Genomic DNA, 16,245 nt, shown 5'->3' on the forward strand with positions numbered 1-16,245 from the left:
GTACAATAAACATTCCCTTTGCAGCATTAATAACAGTCTATCTATCTAATCCAGTCTATATACGCCATGCCTATCTATATACCCGCTGTCTATATTTATAGTCTAGTGATTAATTCTTCCAGTCAGCAAACAAGTTATTCTCCAATGCAATATACCCATGCACCATCTCAAGCCCCTTCTTCCGCTGCTCCTCAATGCGTTCCCACGTCCATTCTTCGCTCGACCACGACGCCGCATTTTGCTGTTTCTGTCTGTGTAGAACCTCCTCCGCCTGATCCCCCAATTTCGAAACTTCCTGTACAAGCTTGACTTCATCGAGCGTAGTATCGGGCAACCCATCCAGAGTTCGCGGCGTATCAACAGCCGAGCTTACAGCAGTCGTCACCGCAGGACCCGTTGGACTGGCAGTGTTATCAGGACGCGGTGGTAACAATCCACTAGCCCTAAAAACCCGCTCAATCGGAACTGTCAAACGACCCTTTTTGATACAGTATTTACTCAGCCCAATCGCTGCCACGGTTTTGTCACCCTTTTGGGCGCCCTTTTTCTTGTCCGCAATCAGAAACACGGTGACGATGTACATCCACTTCTCATCCCAAGCCGCAACGTGAGATCGTAACTCAAACCGTTGAAGGGGTTTAATCTCTCTCTTGAATGAGCAATACGTCGCACCTAGGGCAATGAACATGGGCAACTTCTTCTTTGGCGCTGGTTTCCCTTCTGCGATAGCGGCAGCGGCAATTTCCGCGTCGAGTTCTTTGCTCACGATCCCTGCTCCCGGTGTGTATAATGGCGTTACGGCGGAAGTACGCGAATGATCCATGTCCGCGAAATAGGTGCTGTTGGATTTGTGGATGTTGTAATCTGTTTCGAGGAGGGAGACATAGCTGTTTATCGAGGCAGCAGCAAACACGGGGTGGGTTGGGCGGCCCTGCAAGTCGACGGGGGGTGATTTGGGGGTGAAGTTTAGTTTGAGGGGGTCACGGCGGAGGTTGCGGTATATTTGGTAGAAGACGTTATACTAGAATACGTTAAGGTTCTGAAGATTTGGAAGCATGATTGAGTACGTACTGTCCATGCAAAGGGGAGGGATTTCCGGTTGACCAGCGCGAATGCGACTATCAGCGCTGTCTTCCATGATACCAGTGACGACAATGCTGACAGGTCGCTTAGAGTGGATAGGAAAGCCATTGTGATTCTGACTTTGACATATACCGGAACCAGGCTGTGTTCACCGACCGAGAGACTCTATTTGGTGCTATCAATTTTGGAGAAGGAGAAAAAGATGATAATTAAATTTTGAGATTGCGACTTCTTACGATATGGGGCGAAACAGGGCGAAACAGGAAGCCTCGGCACAAATGTCTTGGCATTCGATATTTTCCATGTCCTAACCATGGTGAGACTTCGTAATACATCACAAAGCTGAGTTATTGTGACATGTTGCTGAATCAAGTATGAACCAATGGCTGCTCTTGCCAGTTGGCTGAAAGTGGTAGATATGATCCTCCTCGCCTCTAGTCTAGAATCAGGGGTTCTAGAGACTGTCGCAAGCAAATTTGTGTTGTATTGTGAATTATGAGATATTCAGCATGGAGTTTAAGTGAACATGCTGCATGATATTTAATATGCTTACTGGTACTATGTCCCTGTGCCGTATGGTACAGAAGCCATTGGTGAACTCTGATGAGCTGAAACCATTTATGTATGTCGATATTTCAGTGATATCCTCTGGGCAATGTCAAAACTCTCGATTTGATAGAGACCGTCAAACGGTAGGTAGAGACTTTGACTGCTTCTGACCGCTGACGCTTTTTGAAGCTTGTCCATGAATATCGTGGCAAAGTTGAAATCAAATTGAGCTAGGAAAATTGTCTGGGAGATCCAACAACATTCTACCATACTTGATTGTTTACTGTTTTTGGGAGTGAAGGCACTGAAGGAAGATTGAATCACAAAAGCGGGACTTCTCTAAGGAGCATCTATAGTCAATTACCATTATCTTTTGGGAGGCCGCTACAGACATTGCTGGGTCGGGATATGCCGTCGTTTCATGGGGCGCACACATGACTGATTGTTGGAGGTATAAGCCTTCTTGTTTACCTTTTTTGTGTCCAGATTGGGTGAATTGTCAATAATTTGTCACTATAACGGGTTAATCTCAATATCATAACACGTCGTGCTTTTTAACATTCAAATGCGGTCTTTGACTGCAATCTCTTTCATGAATTCATCAACCTACAAACCTCACATCACAAGTTCACGCCCAGCAATGGACAACTCATATGAAGTTCCGGGCCTTAAGAGGCTCAAGACATATGACAACCTTCACGAAAACCTTGCTCTCCGCCCACGCCATCCCAAACCTCGTATTGGATGGAACTCCCTTCCTGCCGAACTACGTCTCGAGATTTATGCCTACCTCATTCCTCGCTTCGACCATGCAATCAACGTCTCGTCACCCAGATTCGAAAACCGCTTCTTTCGCGAATACTACGAGTCGATGAAAGACAACGTCTCGGAGGAAGAGAAGGCAAATCGTCTACCATGGACAAAGATCTTCCTCATCAACAAACAAATCAGCCACGAATGCCTCGACATCCTCTACGGGAAAAATTCCTTCCAAATCGAGATGCACAAGACGGGTGAAGCTGACATCCGCGCAAACTTCACACGCGAGAATCGCCACCGAGTGCGATACATCACAGTCGCCTTTTTGGGTACAGAAGGCGCGACTTTCCCACCTGGGAATCTTATTCCCGATCGCTGTCTATGGGCCGACATACTCCCCAACATCAGAGAGATGTGGCTCGTTACAGTGCAGCCAATGAGACCTCTTATTCCCGAGATAATACAGCCTGGAGATGAGTTCTTCGCGGGTGAATCAGCGATTCGGTTCGATCAGTTTTTTGAATGGCTGCCGCCTTACCTTAGATGTTTTAGGGAACTCCTGCGGCCTGATACCATTTTGTATAGCATGAGTGGTCAAGATGAGCGGGAGACTCAGCAGATTGTTTCGGGGTATTTCACATGGTGGTATTGAGCTTTTGTTGATCATACGATTCCTTCGCGGCCGGAGTCCGAGGGTGATGGGGACTATGGGACAACGAGCTCTTGAAAGATTGATTGTGAGAGGTGACGATTTTGGTTCGGATAGGTCAGTGATTGAGCGTCGAGGCGAAATACTGTGTTTAGATTGTGAGTTTGAGCGGGTTATTAGGTGTTCGGCGTCAGAGATTGTATCAAACTAGACTTGCTTTCCATGTATCCGATTCAACTTCAGCTACACCTAGATGCTAGTATGATCAATATCATAGAATGAAGTAATTCAATAACATATAACAAACACTTTCGACAAGATTCGGATTTAAGAAATGCGGTAGATGGAATTTGACGCAAGTCAAGATGGCCTATGTACCCAGCAACAGACATGAATGACGACGATGCTTGTGTAAATATCGTGTGGCAGATTAAACAGATATCTCAAAAGAATTATTGCAAGAATAGATTTACCTACAGTTCAGTGTACTGTATGAAACTACGAAGCCAAAGGTGCCTCCGCTCTTCGTGAAATTAGGGTTTCGAGACCCCATGCCGCTCTACTTGGCCAATCAGCGTTGGACCTTCAACTTGTCGTCGATTGTGTATCACAACTTTTTCTCTGAACAAAACTGATATTCATTGATTCAATTCCTCTTGGATATGAGTACAAAGACAGACAGATATACAGAAACCAACAATAACAGCCTGGATGTGATTATGACATGTCATCTTTACCCATTGTAAATGAGCTTGTGGTGGTTTAGTGAAAGGGGACATCTGGAAAGCCTGATATGTTGGGAAGCAGGTGAACATGTGGTATTTCTTTGTATGATAAGGAAAAGGTCGTCAGTTTTATTTCTTGCTGTAAGCAGAGCTATTAGTTCTTCTGTTTGGGTAGATATAAAACAGGCCACATTTCCTACCGGAAGCGAAAAACCATTTCTTTTTCAATTTCCAGAGACACTCTACTCTAAAATCATCAAAGTTCAATCATTACTATTATCTATCGTTACTCTATCTTTAGGTAATCAAAATTTACAACATGTCTAAAATCTCAAGACAAAACATGGCCAGCCTCCAGAACGAGGAGCAAACTCACATCCTCGACGCCATCGACGAGATGCGGAATTTCGGCGTCAATGAAGACATTTCAATTCCGCAGGTCTGTCTAACTCCTAAGATCATTACCAAAACAAAAACTGACTGATATCAGATCGTCGTCGTCGGCGACCAGTCAAGCGGCAAATCGTCCACACTCCAGGCAATCACGCACATGCCGCTGGCCGTCGACAGCGAGCTGTGTACCAGGTTTGCAACTCAGATTGTCCTACGACGGACCACTGAGTCAACGGTCAAAGTTTCTATTATTCCTTCATCACGCACGGATGAAGAGACGAAGCTGCATTTGTTGAAATTTACGCGCGAATTCTCGGAGGAGGAGTTCAATGAAGATGGAGTTTTTGGTGAGGTCGTGAATGATGTATGTTTCTACTATCAACTTTTCTATTGTATGAGAATAGTTTGACTGATGAGATTGTAGGCTGCAAAACACATGGGCCTTCCAACACCTGGTGCAGAGAGCAAGGAAGGCTTCGACAAGAGGTTCTCAGGAGATGTTCTCAAGATTGAGGTGTTTGGGCCTAAACAGCCCCATCTGAGTGTTGTTGATGTTCCGGGTCTATTTCATAGTGAGTATTCCCCATGCTATCAACGGTCAAGTGTTGCTGACAAGCTTGTGATTCTAGATGACACCATCTACCAGACCAAGGAGGACCTCGAAATTGTCCGTCGTCTTATGAAGGATTACATGGATAATCCCAGAAGTATCATACTGTGAGTCTACACTGTATATGTTAACGAGGGCCAACCCAGAAGCTAACAACCGAAGGGCCGTCATGGATGCCCGCGTCAACCTTTCCAACCAAGAAGTCTTTCGTCTAGCCCGCGAAGCCGATAAAGACGGCTCACGCACCGTTGGCGTCATCACGAAATGCGATGCTCTTCAGCGCGGAGACGAGAAAGAAGTTCTTAATATTGCGCAAAACACTGTTGAGAAGTTGAATCATGGATGGTTCCTGGTCAAGAATCGATCGACTCAAGACCTTAGGGATGGCGTCACTCTTCAGGAGCGAGATGTGAGGGAAAAATCATTCTTTGATACAATTTCTCCTTGGAATGTATTGTCAAAGGAGCGCGTGGGCGTTGAGCCGCTTACACGTTTCCTTTCGAATTTGCTCCTGAGTCATATCAGGAAGGAATTTCCAGTGCTGTTGAGTGAGATTGAAGCTCTCGTGACAAAGACGCAAGAGCAACTCAAAGGTTATGGGGAACCTCGTCAGACGCTATCTCAGCAGCGCCGGTTCTTAAGACGAATGGCTTCACAGTACCAAAAGCTCGTTGAAGACAGCTTAAACGGCGTCCATCTCTCGGACACCGAACCTGGAGATCCTACAAAACTGAGGTGGAGAATCCGTACGGCTAATGAGGCTTATGCTCGAAGTTTCAGGAGGAACGGACATAGATGGGTCTTCAAGACAGCCGAAAATACCTACGATTCGGATTTTGTCAACGTCTTTGAGCCCCTATCGTATGTTGACGAAGAATCTAAGGAAGAGGATTCTGATGACATTTACAACCGGATCCGTCAAGTCCACAATCAAACCAAGGGGATCGAACTTCAAGGTACCGTACATCCGCAATTGATTAAAAATATTTTCCGTCAGCAATCACAGCCATGGGAGGGACTTTCAAGGAATCATCTTACCAATGTCAAGGATATTGTCGATCAGTACCTCAAATTCACATTTCAGAAAGTTGCGCGTGACCCTTACGTGTTCCAGAACCTAGAAAGGTTTCTTCGTCCACGGATTCTTGAAGGACACTCCAAAGCTGACGAGGAATTGCGCAAGCTGTTAGAGGATGAGCGTGGAGGCATCCTGCAGACCGTGAATCATTACCTCGCGGAGACCTTGACCAAAATACGCTCTGATCGTGTTATTAGACGACTGAAGGATGCTGGCTACGAAGAAGGCCATGAATATAAAGTCAAGTTCAAGAATCTTGCCGCGACTAGCAACATCAGCAACGACGACAGTGCGATTTACGACATCCACGATACTGTCAAGTCGTACTACAAAGTTGCCATGAAACGGTTCTTGGACAATGTCATTATCCAAGTCGTTGAACGCCACGTGCTTGGTCCCAATGCTCCTCTACGTCTTTTCTCTTCCGACTTTGTGGATGATCTGGAAGATGATGAGGTCAAGTTTATTGCTGCTGAAAGTTCTACTACCAGCATGACGCGCTCAGACCTTACTATGAAGCTGGGACGGTTGCAGAAGGCGTTGGATATTGCACATGGCGTTTCTTTGAGTTACTAGAATATGTTAGGCTGAGAAACCTTGTCATGCTAAGAAATATCTGCAAAGAATTGATTTGATTGATAGCGTAATGCAACTTGACTTGGTGATATATTCTTCTATAGCCAAAACACACTAGAAAATAGCCATACAATTAGGAGGACTGCTCACGCCCCGAGCACAATTCAACGGGCTGCTGCTGACAAAGAAAGTCCACCTATTATGCTGTTTACACAACTCAGCCAGCCCATCCAAATCAAACATCTCACCAATAGGCATTCCCCAACCCGCCAGAATGTGATGATGTAAATCAAAATCCTTCTCCATGGCCGGATAAACCTCGAAACTGACAGCATCACTGGCAACGGCAGAGAAATGGTTGTTCCAGAGGAACTTTAGGACTCGCTCCGATTGCTCGATACCAGCGTGTTGAGGGACTGCTTGTTCGGAATATGTCTTGCGCTCTGCAGCGGACATTGCGCTCCAGGTTTGAGGGAGACCGACGCGGAGGAATAGAATGTCTCCTTGTTTGAATTCAATCTTGCTTTCTTTTGCAATTGTGAGGACCTCGTCGAGAGTAATCTTGTGGCGTGTCAAGGCATAGTCCGGTTTCAAACCCTTGGTCCGCTCAGCCCAGGAGGCATAATCGATCAGAACGCCACGACCAGCAATACCTTTCTTCGCCCAATGACCAATACCGATACGAGGCGAATCGGTATTCATGATCTCCTCCACCGTCGTACCACCATACCACAACTTCCTGTCCGGATTCTCCTTATCCGGCCAAGGCGCGGAATGATGTCTCAACCCATCCCATTGGGAAGACTGCTGAGGGTTGAAGTGGTATTCATCGTCCAATGCGACTCCATTGCTACCATCCACGACTTTGATTAAATGGTTAAATGGACGACGACCGAAGCCGGGCGGGTTGAGATTCTCGAGTTCCCAATTGAGGCATACACGTTCTCCGGACTGTATTTCGTTGCGTGCGGCGGAGGAGACGATTTCGGGAGTTAGAAGACGGAGCATACCAAGGCCTTCCTCGTACGAGCCGGGTGCAGCTGGCCAGTACTGGCGAGGGTTGGGGAGGTCCTCATATGCAGGGAGAGGAGCCGACATTTTGTCTGTTTATTTACTTCGGTGAATCGACTGCCAGTGAAACTTGACGACAAAAATTGCTTATATACAGTAAACTCTTGAAACCCAGACAGATAATAGTAAACAAAGAAAACTTTTCGATTGAAAAACGAGAGAAAGGGTCCATTTCATGAAGAAGTAACTACCGGGTTTTCTCCCGTGGGGGAGACCCCTCCACGTCACTCCCCATCGGAGATGCTCCGAGCGGGGGATATTTGGCGCATACTTAGGTACACTTTAACTTTATACATGAACCAGATAACATAAGCTTAAACTAGATCGTGTACCTTGATATTCAAAAAGTTAATCGAAGGCCTTTTTATTGTCCGCTTCAAAGTGCTTGCGTGATGGATCGGTTATGAATAAAGAGCAGGAAGAAAAAGGCTGCATGTTAGGGTTTATACGAAGGACCGCATATGCATTCTCCAGTGTAGCTTTCCTTTCAAGGAGTGGATTTAAGCTAGCATTATTAGCATCATGTATCTGTCTATAGTTAGAATAGAGAAGCGAATTGCTTCTAGATAGTGTTAAAGGTCCCTTGACATTCGGCTACCGTAGGAATAAAGGCGTTCTTCATCGCTGGAAACGTTCTCCTTGAGTCCAGATGTCGTCCATACGAACTTGCAATGTACGGACAATTTATTTTCATGGATAATATTCGACTAGAACATTTAAGGGCGGAGCTACTCAAAATTATACAATTCTTTCACCAATTGAACTATCAGCTGTTTCTCCAGCGGCTGTTTCTCTGGGAGATGTTTCAGTGGCTGTTCAATCATCTGCCGGCTCAAGCGAAGCACTGACCTATACCTAGGTTGCAGCCCCTGTCGTCTCATCTGTGACCCAAACAGCTGATAGTACAAGTGGTGGTACAAATTTAGGTTTCATCAGTTCTGGTCTTTCTCCCGCTAAAAGCGTTGATTTTGGAACTTCTCCAGCAAGATACTTCAACGTGACTGATACCCAGGTGGATGTCATGACACCTCCCCATGCGGCAGGCACTGTCCCAATCGGCATCACGACTCATGAGGGGATTAAGAATTGACTCAAGTAGACGTATATAATTTATATCTCTATGTTTCGCGCTTCGCTTCAATCTCTTGCTGCCTACTCTTATTCATAGCAGCATTGCCTTCTAACCCATAGAGAACATCAGCCGACATGTTCGGAATGATCATCTCAAAAACCTCCTTCACAACAGTCTACTGATAATAACCACAACGAGCAATCGGCCGAGTCTTCTTGATATCCAGAATACCATCTGTCAGCACATCATCAGCGATATGGACACCGATGACCTTCCCAATCACAATGTCAACCGTTCCCATAGGCGGATTGCCTGGCAGTCGGATGGTAGTATGATATTGGCATTCAAACTTGACTGGAGATTCACGAATCATAGGCGCATCAACGAGTGTAGCTTGTTCCTTTGAGATGTTGCCGCAAAGGTCGAATTCGTCGGTTCCGTAGGGGGTCTGCTCGGCTGTGATGTTCACTGCTTCGCGCAAGTCCCAGGTTGCGAGGTTCCAGACAAAGATGCCGGTCTCCTCGGCATTTACGACTGTGTCCTTTCGCTTGCCTTCCACCGTCTGGTTGGAGGAGAACATTACGTATGGGGGATCGAAAGTCAAATTCGCGAATTGCGAATAGGGTGCAAGGTTGCATTGTCCCTGCTTGCTTTTGGTGGAGATCCAGCCAATTGGGCGAGGAACAACGCAGGCCTGTAGTCATATTGTTTAGCACGGTTGACCCGTTAAATAGAAGGAGGATTCATGCCTTGAAGGGGTCATGGGGCAGTCCATGTTCGGTCTTGCTGGGTTGGTAGAACACATTCTTGAGTGGTTGCAGGATAGATCAAGAGCTTGGGTCTATGGATATGGAGAAATTTCTTTTTTCTTGCTACTCGGTGATGAAATATATTCCCTTTTTATATTGATTGTATTTGATAATCGGATACATCGGATTGGACAGTTGAGCCAAACCGAGCATACCGAGCAGACCGAGAGTCCCGAGCACGCCGAGCATCCATGATGTCAAACATTCATCAATCCAAGCAGATCAAATGGGCAAGAGCGTCTGCTAGAAATGCTTGCATTTTCTCTAATATGACTTACACTGCCAATGAAGAGATTCGCCGGCCTATCCCGAACGTCAAGCTGAGTTGAGTTCATATTTTTCCATATCAAAGTCAATTAACTTTGAGGGTCGTAAAAGGCCTCCTGGGACATGACGATGCGTCTTAGTCTTCTCAATTGGATAAGTAAAGTCAAGAAATACCTACCCTATGCATTGCGAGCTTAACATCGACCTGGCGTGCAATTATAAGCTTGTACAAAGAAACAAATTCTTTCATAGGATTGCGATTCTTGATACTGTTCAAAGTATCTATTATCTGGCTACAATCTGGTTTATTATTGAAGTACAACTAGAGTAGATATATATTTCTTTCAAAACGATCCTTCGCATATGAGATGTGCTTGAATATTGTGTTCAGGACATTAATGGTCGATCAGTCGAGTTTAGCCGGAATGCTTATAAACTCGAATGAGTTTGCCCCACCGATTCAATACCGGTATCTGGAAAACTTCCGGCTCTTTTTATTTCAACATCAACTCTAACGCACCATCTACCCATCTACTTCAAAAAAATAAAGTCAATATCATCTACTTACCGATGAAATCAGGACCCAACAAATCACCAAAGAACTCTGGTCGCAGGGTAAAGCACTCCCGAGGTGGTTGTTCCACCTGCAAACAGCGTAAGATCCGGTGTCCAGGTTAGTCCACTTTTTAAAGCCGGCGGATAGGAAAGTATGACCTTTGACATTGACACCGACTGAGAATAGAAAATAAACCGATATGTGACCGCTGCATTAGCGATAATAGAGTATGCAATTATGGCATTCAGTTGCAATGGGAGGACGATTCACGCAAACGTGGAATCAAACATGGACGCACCACGCGTGCTGATCGTGTTGGCTTGTCGGCCGCTAAGACGGCAACGTGGTTAGGGTTTCCGCGTGGTCAAGGTGGCAGGTATTTCTTGAATACATTTGCCTCTGATATTGATGGAAGAATTGTTGTGCCTGCGATGCAAGGGTTAGATTTTGAGAAAGATATGATATGGAAAAGGGAAGCAATGCTTCAGATGACGCCCACTGGGATGCCGACGTTGAATTCCGCAGCTTTGGGCAATGAAAGTCACAAAGCAGATGGCCTGTTATTTGATTATTGTAATTTGTTCCTGACACGCCATTTGTGGAACACGCGCTGATATAGTCACAGATGACAGAGCCGTCTCTCACTCTATAGTACTCATTGACTCTCCCACGAATCTGTTTCGCAACCTCATTCTTCCTCTGGCGACCACAAATGAAACAGTCATGCACATGGTTCTTGCCCTAAGTGCGTTATCACTTGCAGCAAAAGGGCAGCCGCAATATTACCCTTCGGCACTGCGGCACAAGCAACGCAGTATGCGCCTGATCCGAGAACAAATTGCGTCCGATGCATTTTCTGCCGCGAATGATGCGAATGTAATTGTTATTTTAATGTTATCCGTTTTTGAGGTGAGCACCTAGTCCCCCCTTTGCATCTTGTATTACGTATATCTCATTCTCGTGCGTTTAGATTTCTGATAATTGCCAAGTATCATGGTCAACCCATCTATCCGCTGCGCTTGACTTAATGCGTCTAGCTCGCAGTCGATCGCCAGCTCCAATGCAAATTAATTCTCAAGTCATTGAGTTCGTTTCAAGATTCTTTCTTGTCAAGGATGCTCTAGGGAGATCGGCGTGTCAGAAGGTGGCCAAGGTGATGCATGAAGTACCGCCAGTGGATTCTAATGAGATCGATCCATCTATTGGGTGCTCATATGAGCTGGTCAATATAATATCGAGAATCACTGATATGGCTAGAGATATGGTGAGATTATCAACTTGTGCGTCGTATCATAATTGCCACTTACTAATGCACTTTCAGCGAGATCCGGGAATTGACAAAAGAGCATGGCATAACGAAACACTAAGATTGGAAGAGCAGCTTGACACACTCATCCAGCTCCTCCCACCTACCTATCTACAAAACATCGACGTCTTGAGTCTCGAATCTCTGACACCGCCATCATCTACCTCTCCAGATGAACCAATATCAATCCTCCTCAACACATCCCTCCTAATCCAAACCGCCGCCAAACTCTTCTTCCAAGCCACTCTACGCTCCCTCAGCCCTCAAACACCCAAAGCTCGCTCTCTCAACACAGAGATAATCGGGTATACCAAACAACTCTCACCAAACCATCTCCGTTCCGCACACTTGTGGCCTTTGTTTGTTGGCGCGGTGTATTCTACGGGTGATGATGAAGAGCGCATATGGTTCTTGGATCAATTTGATATTATGGAGGAAAAGTCGCAGGCTCTGGTGGCGAGGGGTGTTTTGACGAGAGTCAAGGGGATTGTGGGAAATGTGTGGAAGAGAAGGGATTTGGATTCTGATGTTGCTGTCGGTGTTATTGGATTGGAAGGGGAGGATGGGATAGGGGATTGGGAGAAGTATGTACAGCCTCTGAGTGATGGATTGTCTTTGGGGTAGATCATCTTCCTACGTCTAGAATGACTGCTGAGCAATAGAGATTGAATGCGAAGACTGTTTGTGACGGGTATGGCAGAAGCGTAGATTCCAACAGAATATTTAGTTCCCAAGTAGCATAAGCAGCTATCTAATAAAGATTATAGAGATGTTACACCACATCGCTGAAGTCCTGCTTCACCGCAATATCCCCCCCAGTCGACACATCTTGAGCCGTCGGTACTTCAAGCATGTCATCTATATGTTTGGTGTACATTGGCCGCGTACTCCTGAGCCCGACGCCATATCTCTGCAGCAGAATATACAGCGGAATGAGTCCAAAGCTGCATATGATGCATTGAGCGGCAAAGGTCCATGTATATCCTAGAATAAAACTTTAGTGAGTACTCGATGCATGCTTTGGAGGGATGAGGCTTACCGGAAGCTTCGATCCAGTAGTATATAAACCATGGATTTATGAATGCCGAAAGCTGTACGACGGGCGTTATTAGCATAAAAACGATGGAGATGAAAGGTGATGAGTTGCTTACATTGATAATAACAGTGTAAAACGTAATAACCTCATTTGCATGCTCCGGATAATTGTCGACAATATAAGCCGACAAGACTGTATTCCCAGTCTGCAATCCCAGCGTATCTAGCACCCCAGAAAAGTCAGTAAGTTCTTTCACATAACTTTTTGATAGACTTACACAAGAAGAAAGCAACCTGGCCAACCATCCAATGCCAATTCTTATCCACACTAACCCCCCAGAGCACAAGTCCCACAGATGACACAACCGCAGCCGGATAACCTAACCAAAGCCTCATTTCTGGTACTCGCATGCCGCCATTCTTGCGCGCGAAATGTGACATCAATTTATCGCTTAGGTTCCCTGAGCAGACGACTTCCGCGAAGAGGAGGCCTACCAGTAGACCGATTAGGAGGAGGCCCTGAGTGCGGGGGGAGTCATTGATGTAGGCGTCTGGAACGAGGGTGGAAATACTGCAGATCCTGCTGGTGAATTAGTAGTGTTTTCAATGACGATTCATGGTGCATTGTACATACCACCAATACTGAAGAAAGCAGTAGCCGAGGACGCTGATGACGATTGTGGGGTAGCGGAAGAGATTGAAGAATTGGATGGTTGTGGTCCATACTTTGGGATGAGGGACGCCGGGGATTTTTTTGATGTTCTGTATATAACAGATGTCAGAGTGGAAGTAGCATTACTGTAAAGGTGAGGGGCAACTCACAAAGAAGTTCAACTTGCTTCTTTCACTTGAAGTGGGTGCAATTGAAATAATTGCACCTCCTCCATACTTTTGGCTTTCCTGAGCTAAGATAGCTGCTCGAGGGTACAGTGTCTCCGGCAGAAACAGACACTGCACAACCAACAGCACAGCAAATAAGATAGTAACATGATACGCTACCCATTCCCCAGACGTAGCCAACAAACCGCCAACTATCAAGAAATGAAGCGTCAGCTGCCCGCCATCTTAGACCTGGATCCAAAAACTTACAAACACCACCCAACACCGTCCCAGCATTAGCAGCAATAGTCCACATCCCCACCCTCAACCCCCTCTCATGCTCAAATGAGATATCATGAATAATCACCAGCCCAATATTCGCCGACGGGCCCGCACCCAATCCTTGAAAGAACCTAGTTGCCATATAACCCCCGAAATTAATCGTCTTGATCGAAGTACACCCACTCGCCACTACAGCCAGAGCAGTGCACGCAATCAAAACGGGTCGTCGCCCATACGTATCCGCCAATGCGCCCACGATCAATGGGCCTATGGCCAGTCCTAAACATGGTAAGGCAAAACTCCAGCTGACCTGAGAATAGTTGATATTCAGTTGTTCCTCTAGAAAGCCAAAGGAGGGGATGGGTGCGGTGGTGAAGTAGGTTAGCATGAAGTAGCTATACACGACTATGAAGAGACATGTTGATTTGCGGAGGAGGGACCAGTTGAGAGGATCCCTTGGGTCGGAGGTAGGTGTTGGAATCAGGGGATTGCCTTTGGGGTCGAGTCTTTCGAGGATTGCTGGTGCCGTGGTAGGCTGAGAGGTCTTTTGGATGTCCATTTTCGTGTAATTTCTGGATGTCATGCACACTACTGCAATAGATCTGTGAGGGGATGGCTGATCATTTATATCCATAGTCATATCACTATCAGCTTCATTATCGTCGTCTATATCAATCTGTCTGGTCAAGTTTCCTTCTATGGGTTAGCTCGTTAGGGCTACTCAGCGATGCGCTGATAAGAGGTTGCATCTGATTGGCTAAATCGGGCATCTCCTCGACTTTCCCAATGAGGAATGGCGCCAGATCGTGAGTATCGCTGCTATCGCTGTTTCTCCTCGAATTACTAAAAGAGGTAAATATCGAAATGTCAGATCTATTATGCCGAGCAATCTGTGTTATCTCGAGGGCGGATAATCGTGTCTGAAAGTCTATCTCCTCAACTTACTCAATTCGGCTTGACTTTTGGACATATTTAAAGATCGTTATCTGTCTCCGGACTGTGTAAAGTTTCGAGCCGACTCTATGATCGATTAAGCATTCTGATATCATCTGATCAAGGGTTAGCACCATGTTTGCAATCGCCAGTATAGCGCTATCAGCTTGGCTGCTATACGTCCTAGTCAAAGCAACCTGGGGATGGCAAGCCAAAGTACCAGGGCCTTGGTACACAAATGTCACTAGCTTTGTGTTGAAATACCACGAGTTCACAAAGAATCGTCGACTATGGATCCATGAACTTCATCGGATATATGGTCCGGTCGTTCGTGTTGCTCCGAATGAAGTCTCGTTCTCGAACCTGGAAGGGATGAAGGAGATTTATCAAAGCGGAGGGAGCGGATACGACAAGACTGAGTTTTATGATTTATTCAAGCAATACGGGCATAGGACGTTGTTTACAACGCCGAGCAAAGTTGATGTTAGTAGATCACTGTCAAATAGTTTCTTGTTGGTGGTTTTCTGACGAGAGTAATAGCATGCTGCGAGAAGAAGAATACTTGCAGACAGGTATTCGATGACGAATGTTCTTCGTGCTCCAATGATTGAAGGTTTCGAGCAGAGAGCTGCGTCGGTCTTGAAGCAATGCGAAGCGTCTCTTGGTGGTTATTTGGATGTCTACGTACGATGCAACCTAAATATCATCATCAATTTTTGGATCGGACTGATCGTCGTATAGGTCGCCCTGCATTGCTATGCATTAGATTGCGCTTCTCACTTTCTATTTAATCCCGGCGGCACAGATACTTTGAATAATGCGGAAGACTTCAAATTGATGCAAGAGCTATCCTATCATGATAGCATCAGGCGTGGGTCCCCTCATTTTCTGAACTAGACGGCATTCTAATCGAACCAGAACGATATGTTCAACATTACTGGCCAGCCGTGAACAAGGTCTTTGCATCTTTCCTCAGCCCTAAGCGAGTATCTCTCTCTCGAAGCTATGTCCTTGAACAAGCTCACCAGAAAAGTCCGCACGAATCATCTCTCATGCACAAACTGCAAAGCAAAGCCTCCGAGCTCGCCCCAATCCAAATGGCTGCAGAGTGTATGGATCACATGGCGGCAGGGATCGATACCACTGGAGACAGCCTTTGTTTCTTGATGCATGAGCTTTCACTGCCACGCTCAGAAAGTATACAGCGTCACCTACGGCAGGAGATTTCCCAGAACCCAGACGCAAGAATAGATGAATTGTTGTATCTTGATGCGGTTATCAAAGAGGGCTTGCGCCTGTTTGCGCCGATCCCGATGAGTTTGCCTAGATATGTGCCCGAAAGTGGCAGAAATATCTGTGGTTATGATTGCCCCGAAGGTGCCATAGTGAGCTGTCAGGCATACTCACTTCATTTAGCGAACCCAGACGTGTTTCCGAATGCCGAGTCATTTATGCCCGAGAGATGGTTGCAGAAAGAAGGGGAGGCCGAACGGAATAGGCTACTCTTTGCATTTTCTGCAGGCGGACGAGGATGTATTGGCAAGCAGTGAGTCTTACTCAACCGAATAATGTCATTATGTACTAAACTGACGTATCATAGTCTGGCAATGGTAGAAATGAAGACGTTATTGCGGAAGATATACGGGCAATACCGAACAAGGATAGCACCTGAA

The 16,245-nt window shown here is 45.9% G+C and overlaps 7 protein-coding genes across 7 annotated transcripts; 3 read left to right on the forward strand and 4 right to left on the reverse strand.

Moving 5' to 3' along the window:
* Nucleotides 1–109: 109 nt before the first annotated feature.
* On the reverse strand, nt 110–1,191 carry BHQ10_006448 (uncharacterized protein; the record flags this gene model as incomplete). Its single annotated transcript, XM_040879035.1, has 2 exons — nt 110–1,021; nt 1,072–1,191. 2 exons carry the CDS (start codon nt 1,189–1,191, stop codon nt 110–112), a joined length of 1,032 nt encoding a protein of 343 aa, XP_040734952.1.
* Nucleotides 1,192–2,197: 1,006 nt separating this feature from the next.
* On the forward strand, nt 2,198–3,043 carry BHQ10_006449 (uncharacterized protein; the record flags this gene model as incomplete). Its single annotated transcript, XM_040879036.1, has 1 exon — nt 2,198–3,043. The coding sequence occupies one exon, from the start codon at nt 2,198–2,200 to the stop codon at nt 3,041–3,043; it is 846 nt and encodes a 281-aa protein (XP_040734953.1).
* A 1,041-nt stretch (nt 3,044–4,084) lies between these two features.
* BHQ10_006450 (uncharacterized protein) lies at nt 4,085–6,422 on the forward strand (the record flags this gene model as incomplete). The annotated part of the gene is made up of 5 exons (XM_040879038.1): nt 4,085–4,204; nt 4,256–4,522; nt 4,583–4,730; nt 4,788–4,875; nt 4,931–6,422. The coding sequence occupies 5 exons, from the start codon at nt 4,085–4,087 to the stop codon at nt 6,420–6,422; spliced, it is 2,115 nt and encodes a 704-aa protein (XP_040734954.1).
* Nucleotides 6,423–6,536: 114 nt separating this feature from the next.
* On the reverse strand, nt 6,537–7,520 carry BHQ10_006451 (uncharacterized protein; the record flags this gene model as incomplete). The annotated part of the gene is made up of 1 exon (XM_040879039.1): nt 6,537–7,520. The coding sequence occupies one exon, from the start codon at nt 7,518–7,520 to the stop codon at nt 6,537–6,539; it is 984 nt and encodes a 327-aa protein (XP_040734955.1).
* Nucleotides 7,521–8,740: 1,220 nt separating this feature from the next.
* On the reverse strand, nt 8,741–9,709 carry BHQ10_006452 (uncharacterized protein; the record flags this gene model as incomplete). Its single annotated transcript, XM_040879040.1, has 2 exons — nt 8,741–9,259; nt 9,653–9,709. 2 exons carry the CDS (start codon nt 9,707–9,709, stop codon nt 8,741–8,743), a joined length of 576 nt encoding a protein of 191 aa, XP_040734956.1.
* Nucleotides 9,710–11,506: 1,797 nt separating this feature from the next.
* BHQ10_006453 (uncharacterized protein) lies at nt 11,507–12,127 on the forward strand (the record flags this gene model as incomplete). Its single annotated transcript, XM_040879041.1, has 1 exon — nt 11,507–12,127. The coding sequence occupies one exon, from the start codon at nt 11,507–11,509 to the stop codon at nt 12,125–12,127; it is 621 nt and encodes a 206-aa protein (XP_040734957.1).
* Nucleotides 12,128–12,275: 148 nt separating this feature from the next.
* Nucleotides 12,276–14,198, reverse strand: BHQ10_006454 (uncharacterized protein; the record flags this gene model as incomplete). Its single annotated transcript, XM_040879042.1, has 7 exons — nt 12,276–12,487; nt 12,543–12,594; nt 12,655–12,761; nt 12,817–13,118; nt 13,173–13,300; nt 13,361–13,569; nt 13,628–14,198. 7 exons carry the CDS (start codon nt 14,196–14,198, stop codon nt 12,276–12,278), a joined length of 1,581 nt encoding a protein of 526 aa, XP_040734958.1.
* Between the last annotated feature and the right edge of the window lie 2,047 nt (nt 14,199–16,245).

This window comes from Talaromyces amestolkiae (genome assembly GCF_001896365.1).
Source record: "Talaromyces amestolkiae strain CIB chromosome Unknown scaffold12.1, whole genome shotgun sequence".
In the NCBI taxonomy this organism is placed as follows: domain Eukaryota; kingdom Fungi; phylum Ascomycota; class Eurotiomycetes; order Eurotiales; family Trichocomaceae; genus Talaromyces; species Talaromyces amestolkiae.